Source organism: Eleginops maclovinus, chromosome 19 (genome assembly GCF_036324505.1).
Source record: "Eleginops maclovinus isolate JMC-PN-2008 ecotype Puerto Natales chromosome 19, JC_Emac_rtc_rv5, whole genome shotgun sequence".
Lineage (NCBI taxonomy): Eukaryota > Metazoa > Chordata > Actinopteri > Perciformes > Eleginopidae > Eleginops > Eleginops maclovinus.
This window is the reverse complement of record NC_086367.1, coordinates 4,380,825-4,402,290: the sequence shown is the minus strand read 5'-3', so window position 1 is coordinate 4,402,290 and position 21,466 is coordinate 4,380,825. Positions and strand designations below refer to the sequence as shown.

The window sequence follows — 21,466 nt, the reverse complement described above, 5'->3', positions numbered from 1 at the left end:
CATAGGGGCTCATAACTAATTTCCTCCACTCTGCGTCGATGTCCTACCTTTGTGATACACCACATAATCATTTTAAGTTATCTGTGTTTTGCTCATAAATCTAGACTTAGTCAGCAGTAGCACTCTCTTCGATGTTCTACTTTCTTTTGGTTGAGTGGAGGAGCTTTTACTTCACACTTAGCTTGATGGCTAGCTGCCTGTCAAATCTCTGGACTTAGCCCTCCATCCTACAGTTCTTTGGACAGAAACCATTCAAGGAGCTGTCTGCACTTGACTAGTCTTGAAAATGACCATTTTCCACTCAGTCCTCTAACAGCACTCCCTTAAGTCCTTAAAAGTATTTTTTGTCATCCCTCTGTCATCATTCTTTTTCCTCCTGACCTTCTTTTTGACTTACAGTGAAAACCTTCAGAGAACAGCTTTCCTTCTTTATTGTGTTTTAAAGCAAGATTAGACATAACGTGTTATTTTCCTTCCAAATAAAGAGTTCCTAAGACATAAAAACGGGCTTAAAGTGGCTAATGTTAGCTAGCATACATTGCTAGCTAACATTGCTGACTTGTTGATTTGTCTTATGTTATGCCATGTTTTTCTTGAAAAGCCACATGGTTTTCATTTTGTTTAAATAACTGTGACGCTAGTGAAATTTGCAAATATATTAAATATAGGCTGTTCTTAACTAATGTTAGCTAGCATACTTTGCTAACATTGCTACATATATGGCTCTTAACCAATTTCCTTTTGTTATTCCATATATTAGATATGGGCTGTTTTTTTAAATAAATGTCTATAATTGTTGCCTAATTACTAATCTACTTACACTTTTTTTAAAAAGTAGTTTTCTCTTCCAGGACAGGCATTTTATGGCCATATGTTTATTATAGGCCTAATGTTGATTTTGAAAATAAATAATGTATATACTACAAGTAATATACTGTATTATAAACCAACATCTTAATGCATATTTAGCTGTTTACCTGAAGGCCTGCATACATTACACATGTATTTACCTAAACTGTGTGTGGATAAATAGATTACGGCATAGTGTGCAATTACAAATAAAGCCACTTTAAGACCATATAGAGTGTATGCTAGGGTATCAATAGCCATATACATAATACTACCAGGCACAATAATATAGTTTCCCCTCTTTTTTTTGTGTTAGTTGTAGTTCAAACTTTATGCTGTTTCATTTCTATCTCTGTGTATTTCGTTATCTGAATGTGGCAACTATAGTACCAGAGGCAATAGCAGCAGTCACTAATAGAGATCTACTACCACCCAGTGCTATAGAATGGGCCTGCAGCAGGCTGTGACACCAGGTAATTATACACAAAATGGATCAGTTTGCCTAAAAGACACAGGTTTAACACAACTATTATATGCCACAGTACAGCTCAACACGATTTCTTGATATCCAATTTGAATATTTTTTATCAAATTTCCCCCTATCATAACCTGATTCTGGGAATTATTCCATGCACAGGTTGTGTCAGGGTTGTAGTAAAGGACCCAAATGCAGCGAAACAGGGGGAATCAGGTATTGGGGTTTAACAATAGGCAAGCTTTATTTAACAAAAGCTGTAACAACAAAACTCAAAAAACGGTGCGAGCAGGCACGATCACCAAAAGTAAAAGTAGCAAACAAAAACTCAATCAAACCAGAAAGACAGGAGGACAGCCGAGAGGAATCCAGACAGGCCTGGGAAACAAACAGAACTGGACTATGAGACCCAGGGACAAACATGGGAAGGACGACGACCGAACAAGAGACAAAAGGGGAACCAAGACTAAATACACAAGGGTAATCACAAGACAACACACAGCTGGAGAGGGGGAGGAGAAACACAGGGCAACAGGTGGACACAATGACACAATCAGAGAAACTCAGACAGGAAGTGAAACTTAACATCACACGAGAGGGGAAAACATTTCAAAACAAAACAGGAAACAGACACAAAACAAGGATCATGACAGGGTGACTGTTTGCTTGGTGGAATCAAAGCAGAAAAAAGCAGAAAGACAAATATCTGAGAGGTAAAAGCTGATGAATTTTCAGAGTGTGACAACAACCAAGCAATCAGAGTAAGGAGATGGAGTTTGTAAGGATGTCATTGGTTAGCAGGCTGCAACACAGGTGAAGGCTCCAGTTAACGGAAACCACCAGGCCTACACTGGCAAGCATAAAAAATACTTTACTTTTTGTGTTTGTGTTACTGCAGTCACTAAATTTTCACCACTTACCTCCTTTGTTCTTGTTTCTTCAGACAGAAATTCATCATTGGGGAGAGCACTTTTCTTTACAACAGAGTAATGTGTGAAGCATCATTATAATATCAACATGAGAGCAGTAGCAGCTGCCATTAGACTCTGCATGTGGAAATAAAACAGATTATTTTACAATTAAGAAGTGGAGATTGATCGTTTTGGCTCGTCCCTCCTGTATTGCTTTTCAGCAACATTAAGCTCTTTGGTTTGATGTACTTTAGTTATTGAAAGAGGGGAAGGTGTTTTTTCTTATGAGCGATATACTTTAACTTAAACTCTGCAGTCAGTTTTAATACATGGATAAAACTATTCATATCTGAACTGACCAAATTGAGACTATGCTGGGTCTCAATTTGGATACTGTATACATACTATGTGCAAGCAACAATGTCCGTGCCTCAAAACAGAGGCAAAAGTGCTTTAACCTGCATTCTCTCTTATAGCTAGCAGGGAGCAAATCCAAAAGTGGCAACAAAAATAAAAATCTAACTGTATAACTGTCTATGAGAACAATACCCTATTTCCAATTTATTTCTAATTGTGTAATTGTTGTATATATTTTTGTATCTTGGTGTGACATTAAGCTGTCTTTGGCTCTTTTTGCTTTAACAAATGAAAATGTCCTCTCTGTGGGACGAATAAAGGGATTCTGATTCTGATTAATGTATTACCTTAGTACATATGTTTCTAATGAATGTTGGGTTTCAAATGCTAGTTTCAAACCTTCTTTAATACAGCATGGTGTTCAATTACTAAAGACAGTATTTTTCTATGGCTGTTAAGTACTTTGAAACTGTGTTTTGAGAAGTGTTATACATTTAATAATAATGATGGAAAATTCGATCCAGCTAACAGTGACATAGGGGAAGAATCCAAATAAGTGGTATATAGCTTGTTAGCTGGCTAGGTTAGCATTTAATAAGAGTCAAAGTTGTTGCGAATGATTGCTTGTGATTATGTGTGGTTAGAGCACTGTCATAAAAGGGACATCATAAAATTAAAATTGTTATTATTTCAAATAAAGATTCATTGGGACCATGAAATAAAACATTTGAAAAGGGTAGGTCAAAAATAGTGTTCTTTCTTTATGTCTGATGTCCTTCAGAACCTTTTTGTTTTCATATATTTTATTTATTTAAAACTACCATTTTCCATAAAAATCCAAAAGCTACCTTACTTTTGCTTATTCGTGAATGAAAGGCATAATCATATAAAATATATCAAAATCATCTCAATACAAAACCCTCTATGGATCAATTGAAGACAGTATGTTTACCAGTCTGATGCGCATTTAATTTGGGTATTCTCTCTAAACAGTAGATGGCAGCATTTTTCAGTTTTAATGGCACCATAACTTTTGTTTGGTTAGACTCAGTAGAGATGATGATGATGTCAGGGTTGCTCTTTTTATTCATTGAACTCAACTTTGATCATTGAAAGACCCATCTCATTAATTATAAAGACTGTTTTATGTCTAAAATATATTTGTACTTATTTTGTAAATGATCCTGCTATGTTTGTTTTTGTATTCAATTAATCTGTAAAACCGTTTTCCATGTTTGAAGTGTAATTCTACCAATTCTACTAACTTTACTTTAATTAAATTATTTCTAAACTGATCTGCTTAATCAGTTGTCTTTGTTGTATGTTGGTGCTGTGGTTATTTCCACGTTGTGTGATCAGTCTTTAAAGTGGAGTATATAACCTGACGGGGTATGTATCTATTGACTAATCAGGAACAGTTGGGTCTGGGTGGATACAACCAATTCCAAAATAAAGATCACGTGTGTTTATCTAATTCCGCGAAACAGCGTCCTCCCGCGGAGCATAGCAGTATGGCAAAAATAACAGCCCTTCAGGACTAAACCATTCCCTTGACAACGTTGTGATGCAGTCACTAGTTAATAAAAACCTTGTTTAAAAAATCACAAGAGCTCACATGTTGTTAAATAAATAAGATCTTAATGTTAAAATTCACAAACAATGGCACTTTTGCCGTAAAAGACATTTTTGTAACATTTGTGAGGATTGTTTTGTTCCCCTACATTGGACAACGGTGGTGCGGTCCAATAGTATTGAAGGGAACGCTGAAAAAACGACTTGTTTGCACCCAGAGGAAGAAGCGTTGGTGTAATCTGTAGCTGCAGCACCAATTTTTTAAAACGGGTGTACCATTTATATTATAGCTGGTTTGTTCTCGCAACGCAGCTTTCATAGCTCGCCATGGCTCTGTGCGGGGGTGTCGGAGCCATGGCTTTGCCCAGCGAGCTTATCGTACATATATTCTCCTTTCTGTCCGACCGAGACAAGCTCCGGGCCTCGGCGGTGTGCTCCCGCTGGAGGGAGTGTCTCTTCTACCCGGCGCTGTGGACCGAGCTCAAGCTGCGAATAGGTGGTGGTTGTAACGGCGGCGGCTCCAGCTCAGAGGAGACCCCGAAGCTGGAGTTCCTCATGCGTAAGTTCGGTTCATTCGTGCGGGAGCTGCAACTGGAGCTTGCCCCGGTGGAGGGATACCTTAGTCCCCTGAGCAACGACCCGTCATCCCCCAGGATGGACCAGCCAGACAACGACCCGCAGCTCTCCGAGCGATGGAGGGACGCCATGGCCACCTACTTGGACCAGGTGTTGTGTGTGTTCTCCAGCACCCGTAACAACAGGTAATGTTATAATTAAATTTGCTTCAAAATCACTTTGAATGTTTGTTTTTATTCAATTTCCAAATTCACATGACACCCTCTGCTTTTATTTAATTCTGTAAAATGTGTTGCGTCGCAGCAAGCTAGCAGCTAGCGTAGTTGCCTATAAACAAACCCTGACATTAGCCGTTACGTAATAGGGTCATGTATTTGCAGTGGAGTTAGCATCCGACGCTAAATGTCTCAGAGGGCATTATTAATACACCAAGAGGCAATTCTTTGTCTCTGTTTTACAGTTTTTCTTTTACATAAAGGAATACTTGTGGTGTATGCATATGTGACGACGTTTAAACGCTTGCCGGCCTTTCTATTGTTGCCAGTTGTATTTCCTACGTTGCATTGGGGTCTTCATACCATCAGATACAATGCAGCACTGCTGGTGGCTAGAGAAGGCTTTGTTGGCTGTAACTTGCTGATATCAGCACTCATATACAGTGTATATGTATATATTTAGCTCTGGAATGTCGTTGCATACTGTGGGATATAATCACCTATGTGCTGCGTACCTACATTCTAGCCACTTTGTGCTGTGGAAGTTGTTCTGTAAAAGGTTTCTTTAACTGTCAAAGTTTCCTGTTTCAGTGCAGAACTCTATGTAACACCTTCTCCCACATTCGCTATTATTCTCTACAGTGCTTTGTAGTGTAAAAACAGCACCCATCCAATTATGTGCAGTTCATGTCTTAGTTCTGCTGAGGGGGCTGAAAACCCTTTCTGTTGTCTGACTTCTCCTCATTGAACAGTTTCCAACAATTTCCGTTCAAAAACACACTGACCAAAAAAAACCTGTTTCCCATATTCATGCTGGAAAGTTGACTAAATTCAATACACCTGGATCAGTTTTCATACTGCACTTCCTTGGTTTTTGATTCTGTTCATTTTGTTCTACCATCTTCAACTTCCTCTTTTTAATATGAACCTGAAGTTGACATTGGTTGATTTAATGATTTGCATCATTTACTGTCAGTACAAAAACAATATACAGTGCACTTTTTTTTGTATAAAAAGACATGGCATGAAACGTAATCTTTAGTACAGTAGCATGTTTAGTATGGCACTAGAACTCAAATAGATTGCCGCAGGTCCTGTGCAGTTTCCTAGTTCCAGACTTCTATTAGTACACCAGCAATAAAAAATGTTGACTTAGCAAGTGAGCATTTTCAGCAGTATGTCATGAGAAAAAATGTGAAATACTCAGCTATGTTATTATTCACCATTTTTTTTAGATTTTTGAAGTTGTTTTGTAAAACTGTTTTTCCTGGGATAAACCTCCTAGTTTCTGAGGGGGTCCCAAAGCTTTTATGCGACCAAAAACCCAGCCCAATGTTGCAACTCTTTTCCAATATAAGAAGCTTCAACTGCTATCTCCAAAAGTCACAAAATATAGGTAAACATTTGCAAAGTTGGCTACACTGACTCACTACTCCACAAAAATGATCCTAAAATGTATTATGATAAAATTAAACAACAAACACGCAGGTTAAAAGGCAAGTAGCGACATATACTTTTGGATTTTGATATATTGATAGAGAAAGTATTTCAAGAAGTATAACTAAACACGTTTTTAAAATGTATTTCTCAACTTCGCTTAGGGCACTCATGTTATCATATGAGGATACTCATTTAGCTAACATATGTCCAACTCCACTGGTACTGTAAAATGCAAAACACATGAGAATAGATAACCCATTGTTCCTTTACTAGTGTTTTTTGCACACTAAGTAGCTGCACATGGTTTGTTGGTTTCCCTGCTGAGGTTCTTTGTGAAGCTTAGCCCTCTGTTCATTTACAGGAAGTGGGCTTCATCAAACATAACGCACACTATACCATACAGGTACAAGCCTACATCATTGTTGCACACAATTATTTCACTCAATGTACAGCTGTTATCTTCTAAACATGCAAAGAGATCATTTCACATCTATTTTGGGCACCAAGATGTAAAGGGCTCTAGACAGCAGGTGCAGCAAAGTGCAAGTTTGATGATAAGCGAATATCCATCTACAGAACGAAGCTAGAATACATTTCTGGAAATCGCTACAGCTTCAGGCGAAAGCTGGTGAAGGACAGGAAATGGTTAAACATGAATCCTAGTGTAGCTCCTGTTGCTTCTCTTTACAATATCCCAGCATCCCTTGGATGTGATATAACCGGATTCACAACTTAATTAGATAGCATTGACAAGTTTTAACAGAGCTATCAAATAATAAGGACCCTCCTTTTTTGTGACTATCTCTAGGTACAAAATATAAAGTGAAACATTATTTTTCTTTAGTTCAGGGGTCTCTGTAATAACTAGCTTTGCATTTATAGGAATATAACTTGCTAACCCATTGTTGTAGAAGGCAGCATACGGAGTTTAAACAACCCACCTTTTCATTTTGTATGCTTACATGGTGTTTACGTTTTGATTGTTTACCAATCCGCTCAAAGGAGACCATGTAGCTCTAAACATCAGCATGTTGCCGTGATGTAAGCGTCTGTCCGTCTATTAAAAGCTTTTTTTCATAACATTGGCTTTTTTTCATTTTCCAGAAACCTGCGGAAGCTGAGTCTGTATGGAGACACCTGCGTTCTCCAGCAAGAAGGACTATTGGACAGCTCCAACCTGCACCAAATTCACCAGGGGGATAAAAAGATCAATGAGTAAGCCGGAGCACAGCCACATACCATCAAACTCATGAAATGGTGCATTGATAGAAGCAGTATGTCGATGCAAGTCTAATGCTGGCAATAAATCAAGTAGATTTGATATGTCCTCTTCCTGTGATAATGCATTTTCAAAATCTACAAGATTTGTCATTATCCAATCAGCAGGCTTCGGGCATCACCACAACACACTACACTAAACATACTCACTGTGCCAGACCAGTTTTCTGCCAACAAACTCTTCATGTATTACTGAGGATTTAGCCCAGACTGCTAAAGCTAATTGTTGCAACACGTTTTGTTTGTATGCTTTGTGTGCTAGCTTGCGCCACTTAGCACAGCTTTAATCTGATTGGTTGCGCCTCAAAGGCTCCGGTAAACAAGGTCAAAGTGGAATACATTTGAACTTTCAACGCTAAATGTAGCATTTCCACTTAGAAACACTGTAATGCAGGCACAGAGCCTTTTCACCGTGTGTCATGTGAATGCATCTTAAGGTGCAGCAGACTCTGTGGATCACATTCTGTGCAGAGGGAAGGGTCGTTCAGAGACGGAGAATTGCAAATCATGATGTTCATTTTTAAATTAATCCAGTACGCCAATTTCTTCTAGAACAATGTTAGAATACATTGTCAAATCGGAAGTATTGTTTATGCTAGTGCTCTCAAATATGAGAAAAATAACCAAGGGTTTTCTCGCAATGGGCTTGTAACATGCACAGCCCATTGATCCGGATCAGAACACGCAGCATTTCAATAGCCTTTCCTCTTATTATCGCATCAGCATGTCCTATTTGTAGCAGACAGGGAGGGTTTGTTTTGCAACTCTGTGGTAGTGAGGTGGGTGGCATCACATGAAAATAGCATGTTGATTCACGTTCTACTTTCTGCTTTTGTAGGACTGCCCGTGCATCTTTCTCTTGTCATAAATATATCGTCACCCCCTTTTCTGAATTATTAATCTACAAGGTTTATTTGGAGAATCTAATTTTGTTTGATTTATGCATACACTGGTTTTCTGGTGTCTTCAATTAGATATGCAGGAAGCTGCTGAAGTGAGTGTGAGCTAATCCCCCCCCGTTCTCTCTGCAGAATCCAGCAGTCGTTCATGGAGCTGCTGTCCAACTGCAGGCAGCTGAGGTGGTTGTCCTGTAGCTTCATGCTGGGTCTGGTGACTCCCTGCTCCCTCGCCTGCCTGTCAAACCCTTCAGCTGAGACGCTGCGACACCTCAGCCTACTGGACCACCAGCTGGGTATGTGTTGATGTCATTGTGGATCGCTTCGACTGTAAATGTTTGAATGTAGTTAGAAATAAAAAAAACAATTGGATGGTATTCATTTAAAGGATTAGCAGTTGTGCTCACAGGACAGTGTTTCAGTGAATGTTCTGAAATATTCCAATGGTGCCAACAAGATGTTCTGGTTAAATATTATCTGTTTTTGTTACTAAGCTTGAAAACAATAACATCAAGGCATGTCAATTTGTATTTCTTTACAATAAAACATTGTTACACTTTTCAAAAACATGAATAAATACATTTTATGCAAGCTTAAGTCCTGACACTAAAAACAAACAGTTTCCCTCTGCCTTACAAATTCTAATAGAAAATATAACGGAATAAAAACAATTTGTACACAAACCATCAGCTTGAGTTTAGGGGAATAATTTTCACCGGACATTATGACTTAACATTTTAGGACTATAACACTTGTTTTACGTATAAGTCCGGCAAATACCAGCTAAGAAACACTGCCATAGATATTCATGAGTCATGTTTATAAAAACTTACACCTCTCCCTCAGGTCCCCTCATCTCACCCTCAGAGTTAAGTCGTCTGTCTAATCTTCGTTCTCTGGCTCTGGATTTCTCCGATTTGACATCCGAGCTCTGCGCTCTGCTGGCATCTCCGCGCCGAATTCCGCTGCACCGCCTCTCCCTGCTGCTCAACGGCGCCGCCCTGGAGTTCAAACCGCTGCAAGGGACCGCTACAGAGGATGATTGGAAAGCACTGGTAATGCAAGAGGTTCCTTTGTTCCTGATATCTGGATATGACAGTATATACCCTCTCAGATTTCTAACATGGTAATCTGAGTTTTTGCCTGGTTTGAAAGGCTGCATGATCTTTTCTGCATATACCAGACTCATCTAGCTGTTCTCAAATAGCTTTTACCTATTTAGCCATTAAATCCACATAACTAATGGTTTTGTAGCAAACATTTATACTTTTAGGAAGGACGCACAATATTGACGTATAGTATTTGATCAAGAGTAATTGGATATTAGATTTTTTCCATGTCGCCTTTACCTATATCTGTTCTATTTCTAATTTTTGTTAAGCCCAACTCCAATAAAACAACTGTAACAAAGCCACCTTTTGATTTCAGCATGGATGCATCTAGATTAATTCAAGTCTCCATGTGTACGCCTACTCCTCCGCAGATTCGTTCGAGCAGCAACCTGCGAGTGTACCTCATGGCCCTGGAGGTGGACAGCTCCGAGCTCCTCCGAGTCCTGAAGCCCAGCCTCCCTCTGGAGCGCCTCCACCTGGACAGTTACAGCACTCTGGTGACCGACGGCACGTTGGAGCTCATCTCTCAGCAGTACAACAAAACACTGACGCACTTCCTGCTCCTGAGGGACGACCCCGACTTCCCTGACCTCAGCATTAATCGGAATGAAGACCCCCTGGTCCTGTTGGCTTGGAGATGTACTCAGCTGGCTGTACTGGTTTTACATGGTGAGCTTGACTTTTTTGCATGCAATACCTTCGAGAGAAAGTCTCTTTTCTTTTTTTCTTCTTTGCTTTCAGCTGTGTGTGTTCGGCGGAATCTATCATAACAAAGACCAAAAAGGAAATGTATTTGAATGTATCGGCAGGTGTGAGCTGGATGTTGGGTTATCACCCAATAACTTGTAAATATAAAACACAGTTTTTATGTTTGGGAAATGCGAAAAGTTAATCCAGTAGATAAAGAGATGCAGAACCATTCAATTGAAGTTTTGTGATTGATTTATGTCCACAGTTTTCACTTCTATTTGCTATAAAACTGTACAACAATTCACCTCTGGCTGGCAAACAACTCTCTGCTACATAGCCTCTCTTGTTAACTGGAACATAACATTAACTTTTTACACTTTACATTTATACTTTATTTAATTGTACATTCATTGCACTATTATGTATATAATATCCTATTTTATATTTAGTTAATTTCAATAGTGTTCATTTGTCTGACAGTTGATAGATTATTTATCTTCATAGTGTATAATATATATATATATCTTTTCTCTAATGCCAGTTTATTTTTATTTCCTTTTCGTCTTTGAGAGGTCTTCACTTTGACATTGTTTTTTTCTCTTTTTTTTTTTACAAATTGTTTTCTATGACTTGTATTGTATTATGCTGCTGCACAAAAACTCCCAGTTCCCCCTAGCTCCTGAGTAAAAACTATTAGCTCCTGAGTAAAAACTATTAGCTCCTGAGTAAAAACTATTAGCTCCTGAGTAAAAACTATTAGCTCCTGAGTAAAAACTATTAGCTCCTGAGTAAAAACTATTAGCTCCTGAGTAAAAACTATTTTAGCTGCTGAGTAAAAACTATTAGCTCCTTCCTGAGTAAAAACTATTTTAGCTGCTGAGTAAAAACTATTAGCTCCTTCCTGAGTAAAAACTATTTTAGCTGCTGAGTAAAAACTATTTTAGCTCCTGAGTAAAAACTATTAGCTCCTTCCTGAGTAAAAACTATTAGCTCCTGAGTAAAAACTATTAGCTGCTGAGTAAAAACTATTAGCTGCTGAGTAAAAACTATTAGCTCCTGAGTAAAAACTATTAGCTCCTGAGTAAAAACTATTAGCTCCTGAGTAAAAACTATTAGCTCCTGAGTAAAAACTATTAGCTCCTTCCTGAGTAAAAACTATTAGCTGCTGAGTAAAAACTATTAGCTCCTGAGTAAAAACTATTAGCTCCTGAGTAAAAACTATTAGCTCCTGAGTAAAAACTATTAGCTCCTTCCTGAGTAAAAACTATTAGCTCCTGAGTAAAAACTATTAGCTGCTGAGTAAAAACTATTAGCTCCTGAGTAAATACTATTAGCTCCTGAGTAAAAACTATTAGCTCCTGAGTAAAAACTATTAGCTCCTTCCTGAGTAAAAACTATTAGCTGCTGAGTAAAAACTATTAGCTGCTGAGTAAAAACTATTAGCTGCTGAAGGCTATGCTCCTGTTACTCTCCAACTTTGACTGTCAGGGGTTTGGTGCGATGCTCTTTGCATACAGTTTTATTTTCACTGAAAACCACTTCCTGCTATGTTTGGAACTAAACAGAGTGAGAGTGAACCAAACAGTGAAGTTGCTGACAGCAACAAAAAAAAAGCCTTCGCCACAGCACATAATTGTATCCATTGCTAGCTATTAATGAGAGGGTTTTATGGCTTGCATATTGTGTTTGGGGTAACAGTCTTGGACATGAAAAAGATTAGCTTATTGTTAAAAGTATGCTTTCAAATACTGCACACCAGTTGGTGTAGACATTGTGATTTATGTTTCTAATTTACAGCCATTGTGTTCGTCTAGAATTTTTTCAATGATTTTATTTTTGCAGCTAGGTGAGATAAAGAAGGTAAAAGTAGCATAAGATAACCAAATCGTAATCACTGAATCTGGAACGATTATACTATGTTATAGTTTGTACCCATTAATATGTTGATTATAGAGTTGTGCAGTGATGACGTAGTTTTGAAGGACGATCCGGAAATTAGCATCACAATGGCTAGCCTACAAAAAGCTATCCAATTTCCTCAGGATTTTGATGTCTTGTGGAAAATAAGATCTGTGGCAAAGAGATATTTATGAAGCATACATGTTTCGTTCAGCAGGATGATCTCCACATATTATCACCACCTTGTGATTTTTGATCACAAATAAAAAGGTAGCATTAGGCTATAAACAAACTACATCAAGGTCAAATGGCTGGGCATCGCCTTCGCTAAGGTAAAAAGGTTTTGTGATGTTTATTAGCTTTTTAGTCACTTGTTATCAACCGTCATGTAATGACGCATAGAAGCTTCATACGTTCACAAGTGGTTTACTTTACTGAGGTATTTTGTATCATAGAACAAAATGTCTTATGTTTACCACAGAGCTTAGTTTGGTTTTCTACCACAACACCAAAAAACGCTAATTTCAACAAGGAAACAGAAGGTTATAAAATGCTTACTTATTTCCGGGTTTTAAGACTGGTTCCTGCACGTCTCCTATAAATCAGTTTTTGTGATATTTATCCATAATATTGGCAAACTCCTCCCTGACATGTATCTCTCTCCGTAGGTTACACTGTCTGGTCCCATAACCTGGTGGCCATCTCTCGGCTGCGGGGCTCCAGCCTCCGCGTCCTCACCGTGTCCGAGGAGAGCATCGACTTTGACCCGGACCAATCCGTGTGCATGGAGGGCGACCCGGTCCACAACCTGGTGAAGGAGGTCTCTCTGGGCCTCGGCCGCGTGTGGCACCCCTGCCTGGACTCCAGCCTGGTTTTGTCCGAACCCACCCAGCACTTCCACCGCGAGCTGCACGCGTTCAGCATGGGCATGTAGGCAGGTCCAACACAGCACAGCCTACACAGTGTCAAGACCAGGCCAGACCAAACACACCTCTGAACCAGTCCCCGAAGCAGCGAGACATGTAAACTGGATCTTAAAACAATCAGTGAAATGATTGTTTTTATTTGACTTTTTATTCTTTGTGTTTTTCTTTCACTGGGCATTTTAGCACCCCATCAAGTCCTACCATTTTCAAAACGATTTCCTGTTTAGGTGCTTTGATTATCTAGCTAGCCAGCGACTTGGGGGAAACAGATCAATCTTTTGATGTTTTAAATATTCTACAATATCCCTTTAAAACTGGTTATTCTAATAAAGTGTGATATTTATTTAGTTTAAAGGCCTACCGATCTCTGGCCCCTGACCATATACAAGACTTTAATCATCAACCCTTTTTTTTTGCAAACATGGGTTACTGCACCTCAAAATGCTCAATCTGGTCTGGTCTTGATCGACAAGTATTCAGAGCTCAATGTTTCTCCTTCACCGTAAAAACCTCCAGAGCCTCTGTGTGTTTTTCTTTTCTTTCTTTTTTTTGACTGTTTCTCATAGCTCCTCGCTCTGTGTATAATCTTGTTTTTCCTGTGTGGTGGTTCCCTTGCCCATATAGGCTTTGTGTGTATTTAAATACAGAAATATTATTGTCTTGCACACAGCTAGAATAGGACAGGCAGGTTGAGTTATGGGACGGTGGGATTCAGAGGGGGGAGTGCTTTGGTTGTGAGCGTGTTTTTTTTTTCGTTTCCTTTTTCTTTTTAAACCCTTTACGAGACTGGAGCAGACTGACATACCAATGCAGAGAAAAAGTTAGAGTATGTAAGCTAACCACTCAATCACTTCCTGGATAAGGCATCCTGTAGCTGCTTCTTCTGTTGCTCTCTTGTCTACTAGATTGAGCCGTGGCAGCAAAATGGGAATATCCACTGCTATACTATGACCCTGATGTATTTAAATGGTTTTATCAAGGATTTTGAGCCCCTTACCAATGGTATTATGGAGAATATTGTTACATACTTTTAGCCAATACACTCCCCCAGTTGCCGACTTTTTGAGAAACCTTGCAAGTGAATCAAATGGGGAGCCTCGTCTTCCAACAGACATTCAGAGCGCAACTCTAATAGTCACCCACAACAATACAAAGCCCCCTGCTTTGTTGGATCTGTAAAAAGCTAGTGCAGTCTTTTATCTTGTTCTACCTTTGCTCTCTTTTGGTCAAGACTTACTGACTGGTATCACTGGTTCCAGAATATTCAAATGTGAAGTACCAGTTTAAAGAGAAGAAAGGGAGAGTGCATCAAAATATAAATGGACTCTGAGATTACAAAACCTGCATAATCCGGAGGGGAAAGTAGGTGTTCATTTCAATAGATAAATATATATTTTAGGTATCTCTGACTCCTTCCAAAGTCTGAAACCATTATTCTGAAGGCACAGCTTCCCTAACTACCAAACACAGGTTTTGCAAGTATGCTAAGAGACTTTTAGGCAGAAACTAGCAGTGTGTTTTGCTTGTTTTGGTGTAAAACATTTCATGATTTAAGAACAGCGGAAAGATAAGGATGCACTGAATGTAACTTAACTCTGTTTGCCTGCTGTAAAGCTATACTTACTATAGAAATTTGCTATATCGTGCCACAATAGTCATTGCTGCTGAATAACGCATTTGGATATCATACGTTCCAATGGCAGCCAGCATTTGGATATTGTTGTTTCCAATAGCAGCCAGAATTTCGATATCCTAAATTCCAATGGCAGCCAGCATTCTGATATCGTAGGATCCATGGCAGCCAGCATTTGGATACTGTTGGTTCCAATGGCAGCCTAGAATATTTTTTGCAAGAAGCGGCACCTACAGCACAACAAGGTTTTGTTTTCAAAACCTTTTGGCGTTCTTCTGTGGCGAAACTTATTTTCCGTCAGTCTCAGGTAGGCTTCAACATCACTATGACCAGGACCACAGCAGTGATGAGTTGGGTGTGTGTGAAACAATCAGTTAGCATTAGATACTGTCGTTATTTTAATTTTAATCTCCTCTCGAGTCACAGTTGCCTTGGAAACAGCCCCCTTGTTTTCTGGATACAGATGTTAATGTTATTAATGATGATTTTGCCATCTTTTAATCCATCGCTCCACCTCGGTTGGCGGGGATCAGCGAACCTTATCATACATTTGTTTTCAAAGATTAAGGTTGATCAAGACTGGCAGTGTGCTCCTTGCACATGTTTTATGATAACTCCAGTAGAGTGTGAGGGGAAAGGGATTGACCTGCAGGGCCCGAATAATGTCTGAAACTGAATGTAGTCTGTTTTCTGGGGTGGAATAACTTTGGCCACAACTTTGATGGATTCATAGTCGCCTGAATCATCTGATACTATCTGTTGGATAAGAGTGAGATGACTTTATTCTAACAAACAAAATAAATGTTATCCAGGCTCTTGAAGTGCAACCATGCCATGGTCAGCCCTCAAGCCGGGCTCGTCCGACCACATATCTTCCTTATTGTACGACCAGTGGATAACTGGGTTCAATCTGGTTGTGATTTGCTGATGTACTTCAATCTTAATAGGGTATTGCTTCAGTTTGGTCGGGCAGTAGAGCGCCCTACTTTCAGACACAAATGCCGTCACCTAGCCATCGCCTGCAAAGTTAGCCTCCCAGAATGGCGTCAGCTTGCTTGTTTTGCACATCACGGCACTTTAGAGGTCTGGGCAATGGCATCAGAGACTGTGAAGCTCCATATCCAGGTCTGTAGTTTACAAGGTTGAAGTGCGTTTTTTTCATAGACTGATATGGATCCTGAGTTATACAGTGTGCCAGCACTTTGCTTGGTTCAGAATGAATTGGGTTGCAGTGGTGGTTGGTTACCAAATGTTACGTCATCGGTTATCAATGGTTTGGCAGTGATAATCTCTCTTTGGTCCATATCTCAGGATAAATGCACTCTGGTACCAAGAGTTCCTTTTTAAAGGCTGTATATAGAGCACTCAGAGGGGAGAGCAATGCCAACATAACACTTTCAAACCAAACATGTTTTTAATCCTTTTTCTCTTCCTCCCCTCCTTGGATGTTTCCTCTCGTGTTGTTTTTTTAGAACTCTACATTTATCCTTTATGTGAGAGATTCAAGCTGTTCGTATTGTGTATAGGCATCACCTGAGATGAAGGGAAACGGTAGAATGTAATTTAAAACTAGACGGTGAATTGAGCTGGTGAAATGGACATTTACAAACACCAACACCAGCCTCACCTTCTGTGTGTGCTTCCTCTTATGGATCCTTTATGAAGTCCCCACATGTTATTGGCTCCATATTGAAGTCAGATGCCACTAAAGCTGGGTTTTCTTTGGCCAGAATTATAACAAAGGTTCTGTGGTTTTAACAGAACGGATAAAATATTTCCACTTGAAATAGATATAACTCACTTCCGTACACTTTTGAGGGAAAAAAAGTCTTCCTACAAGCAGGCGCCAGTACATATTCTTTATCAAATGTTAACGTTTCGACAATTTGTACAGTAGAAATCTTCCTCAATACTAGAATTGCAGAGATAAACACTTCGTAGACGATGTGTGTGAGAGCAGAAGGTATCGCGAAAATAAATATATAGCGTTTTAAAGGCTACCATCATCTAAAAAATACCTTGGTCCCTGGTCCATATTTGTCATCCCTCACATCTCAACATTGAGCAACGTGTTCCTGAAAGCTCCCTGAGTGTGAATGCTTTTCAAACCTCTGCTCTCCCCAGCTTTGTGTCGTTTGTAGTCATTGTTAGCTTAAGGGATGCAGCATTAGCTGCTACAATAGCTAGGGATTCAGAACATGTTTCCGCACACGCATGTCTTGGAGTGTACCTGTATTTCTTGTGCTTTTCATCTAACTTTCTAGTAGAAAAATGTGTTTTCAGTATGGGCATGTGAGAGTGTTTATGGGAGGGCCTGCTCACGTTCAGGAGTGTAGTCTTATCACTACCTCGGCAGGAAACAGCAACAGAAATCTATCGTTCTCAGGGTACAATCGACTTTCAAGAACAGTGGGAGGAGGAGGTGGGAAGGTCAGGGTAGCTCAGGCCTTTTTAATCTCGCTTGTATGAACGGTAGGAGTCACTGGATCTGTTCTCCACACCTTGATGTGTTTTTTTAAAGCTGCCAAAGACCAGAGTGGAACAAACAGACACAAGTCTATCTGAAGTGCCCATACACACGCTGGCAGGAGGCTGGTCCAGTATTCTCCTTCTTTCTTCTTGCTCTCAGTGACTCCTCGTCTACTAACTACTACCAATCTGTTGATGGACTGTACTATGCTGGACCGGGTCACAACAGTGTGAAAAGAAACCAAAGCGGACCTGGCCAATGTTGCGCTGATTCAACGAGTATTTGCTATCTTGGGATTCTGAGTCTACACTGCATATAGCAAAGAGAGGCCTTTCAAATCCAGTGCCGTACGTTTTTTTAGGCTTATACTCTTCTCTTTGTTTTCACTGTGAGTGAATGTAGGAGGACGAGGTCTATCTCAGAACACTTCAGGGACTAAACACTCCCTTCCATGCTTCCTGGAGCTACTTTCTGACCGATTTCATTGTAGCTTCACCAGGTGGGACACAGGCCAGCGTTCTGATCTGATATGTTGCCTGTGTCCAAGGTCATACTTGATGGAAAAGTGTTTGGCAACCAGGCTTGCGGAGCTGTAACGTGATTTGCTGCTAGAAATCTGCCAGGGAACGGGACATTCCATGCGGGGGTCAGTTGGACTTTCAAACCGTTTACGTCTGCATGAGACTAAGAGTCTCTATAAATACATATATTATATATTTTTTATTTAGAGGTCTGTTTTTTGGAGGGTTTACAAGACGCAGATGGTGTTGACTACACACCGATTACCAGCTGGTCTGAGCAGAGTGGAGTTCTCTTACCGTGGTTCTATCGTGCGTTTCTGCTGAAACCCTTTCTGGGTGTTTTTGTGTCTGGCACACAAAAGGTTACAATCGTGTTAGCAACTTACCCCAACTATGCTAAATACAGTTTACAGACTGTTCTTCACATTAAATCAACCATCTAGGGTAAAGAACATCGCAATACAGAAAGGGGAAGTTCTTCCGGATACGTGACGGTGAAAGCACCTGGTGTCTGGGAATTATTTATACACCATGTGCAGACCGACGTTTGTGTATGACCATACTATACTGTGTGTACACAAGAAGACTGATAGAGCCTTATTTTTAACGAGTTCTGCCATTTTAAAAACGATGGTTTGAAGGCTATAAATGAGATGCCGGTTATGCAGGAGATCATTACCAGCAGTTACTGTACATCAACGCACCTGTTGACATTTTTTTCCGTCTTTGATATGCATTCGTACGTAAATATAGCCTGATGGGATGGCAGAGGAAACGGGGATCTGGGTACATCTGTCCGAGTGTTAGGTTGTACACTTACTCGCCAACGAAACGGACAGGAGTGTGTGTTATTTTAGTACCAAAGCAACAGACTGTCAGGTCTGCATCAGTCTAAACAGGCTCCGAGCCCGGGCAACACCCACCCGTTTCATTTCCACTTTGCTCGCTGCTCAGACTCGATGCCAACTTGATTTTTTTTTAATGTCAACTCTCGGGACATTTGCAATGTTTTGAAAATAGCTGGAAAAGAGCTAGTTTAGACGCCTAAAGCGGTGACGTGTTTCTGTAAGGATTAGGAGTCGGGGCCTCCTCGTCACAATGTGAGATTTCAGACGGGTATTTCTTATGTTTTTACCTAACACCATAGACTACTACCATTACATGCAAGACTTTGAATAGGCTCACACAGGGCTGGACTCAGGCAGGAATGTGAGGAAACATCCTGATGTATGTTTCTGTTACTTGGGAGGAAAAACACTGGATGTGCATTGCACTGGTATAGAATAACAGATATAGATATGTGTGTGTAATATCTCAGCGGATGGGAGGTTCACAGAGCAGAAAGGCTTTACTTGCCACATTTATTTCTAGAGAAGAAACAACAAAATGGCACTGATAGCATAACCCGGCCAAACTCCTGTCAGTCGCCGCGGCGCACACCCCCGGGGGTCAACAAACTGATAGATCTTCATGCTCAGTGCCAGCCAACTATCTTCGTTTAGATCTCAGCTACTGTGGCTCTGATGTTTTTGGCCTCTAAACAAAGTCTATCTTGTCAAGTCTGGAGAGCCAAACCTCCCAATTAGCCCGGCAGGCAGGCCAGCCGCACAACTATGCAAGAGGAATGCATATAATCCACACTCTTCTATTATTTTGTTTGTTTTTCTTTCTTTTTCTCTCACTGTCACGCAGTACAAGTGAACTATAAAGAACTTGCAATGACAATACTTGGCCTTATGATGATTTCTGAAATCTTTATCATTTTAATTTTAAGATCTTTATTTTTTGTTGTTTGATTCTGGTCAGCCAGCCCAGCAACAGCAGCGGTGACGGCGGGCTCACTCTTGGTCTCTGTGAGACCGGCTAGACGGCCCCAGTTTTATCGTGGTACGAATGTTGTGCATTTGTTTAAAATCAGGACAGTTTGCAATAACAGCAGTCTTACTAGTGGCCACAAAGGGGCACGAGCAGTGCTGACAGCACCCGGCTGCGTCTTTAGAAAACCATAGAGGAAGAAATATAAACTATATAAATATATATATATATATAAACTCACACAGTGCATATTTGTATTAGGTATCAGCAATGCATTACCGTGGTATACTTATGCAACACATGTCCGGGTTCAATTTATGAACATGAAGTATATTATAGAATTCACACAGACTTTGTAAAATCAGAAGCTATGTTGTTGTGTGTTTTATGCGGGAAAAAATGGTTTTACCATCCTTAATGTTGAATATTCTGAGCGTTATGTTCCTGTGGGATTGTGTTTGTTTGTTAAAGTGAGCACATAGCAGTATCTTCTTTCTGTAAGCAGGGAACCAGACGTAACCCGAAACACAGCTGGACCAGATTTCAAACCACACGGAGCATATTTTAAATATCTTTTGTTTCTTAAATTGCCTAATCTGATCTGTACGCGGTTTTACAAACACAAGCGTTAGTAGCGGCATGGATTAAGACCAGCAAAGAAAGGTTCCACTCCAAAAACTGTTTGTTCACATAAGAGAATGTTTAGTTGAGAACTTGGCTTGATCTACGTCTGTGAAACCGCTCTTAATTAAATTTAGACTCATATAAAACCCAGATTTGAAACCTTTCCAGCTGTTTTGTTTTTTTTTGTTTGTTTTAGTCTGCAGGGAAACAGTCCTCTCCAGCTGAGAGGACAGATTTTATCTTAGTGAACCGTGTTCATTCATGGTTGTGTTTTTGAGAAAAGGGAGGGGATGTTACAAACCTCCATGTAAAACCTCTGTACTGACAGCTGGGGTACAGTTGAGGGGTCAACCTGCCGAATATTGATTTGAATTACTGTTGAATGAATGCTTCTCTTCTTTTAGTCAATGAATAAAAGCATTAAAAAGTTGTTTTTTCCTTTTGTCTTATTTATCTCCTGTTTCCAGCTTGGATATACACCATACACTTTAAACATTTTTTTAAAAGGTCATCTTGACTTCCCCTGTTGGTTTGTTGACTACCATTTTGAAGACTTAAGCTAAGCTTTTTTAGCCTTTGCCATCTTGGTTGTTGCTTGTTGTCAAACCTTTTTTTGGGGGTGAACCAGCAGTGATAGAGCGGAGCTAAGTACGATCACATGCTAGAAAACACATTTAATGGGACCAATTGTTATGATTTAATGAAAAACACACTTTAAAATGAATACATTTCTCAGACAAACCCATGGACAACCCCTTAGCCTAAGAATAATGTGGTTTACCTGTCAATCACAGTGTAGACCCGCCCTTAAGCATACCCTGTTTAATCCTCTATTTTACTTTTAGCATATTTCACAAAAAGAACATCATGCTGTCGGGAAAGAAAACTTGAAACTAGGGTCTGAGACCATAAACTGGTCAGAAAAATGGTTAGAGGGATAACAAATCAAGTGACTGTAATTTTTTCATATACTTCTATACAATCAGCCTTCTTTTCACAAACAAATGAATCAGTTCCTGCTGAATTTATAAAATTCTAATACTTCCTGGGGTTCAAAAATGTCACTTTTGTGTTTTAGAGGGTTATATAGCATTTAATATGTACAACACATTTGATATGTATATATTGTTAAAGATAATATAACATAATATATGTCTAACCAATGAAAAGGAGTGGTAACAATAGAGCATATCCTGCTTTATTGTCC

General features: G+C 39.7%; 1 protein-coding gene across 1 annotated transcript; it reads left to right on the top strand.

Annotated features, from left to right (window-relative positions):
- Positions 1 to 4,362: 4,362 nt before the first annotated feature.
- Positions 4,363 to 20,689, top strand: LOC134881373 (F-box only protein 33). Its single transcript, XM_063908651.1, has 6 exons — positions 4,363 to 4,925; positions 7,500 to 7,610; positions 8,705 to 8,865; positions 9,416 to 9,624; positions 10,053 to 10,350; positions 12,939 to 20,689. Exons 1-6 carry the CDS (start codon positions 4,492 to 4,494, stop codon positions 13,202 to 13,204), a joined length of 1,479 nt encoding a protein of 492 aa, XP_063764721.1. The 5' UTR covers positions 4,363 to 4,491; the 3' UTR covers positions 13,205 to 20,689.
- Positions 20,690 to 21,466: the final 777 nt, after the last annotated feature.

Coding starts and splice junctions, on each gene's coding strand:
- LOC134881373 (XM_063908651.1), top strand. CDS start 4,492: ATGGCTCTGTGCGGGGGTGTCGGAGCCATGGCTTTGCCCAGCGAGCTT. Junction 7,611..8,704: donor GGGGATAAAAAGATCAATGA/GTAAGCCGGAGC, acceptor TTCTCTCTGCAG/AATCCAGCAGTCGTTCATGG. Junction 10,351..12,938: donor GGCTGTACTGGTTTTACATG/GTGAGCTTGACT, acceptor CTCTCTCCGTAG/GTTACACTGTCTGGTCCCAT.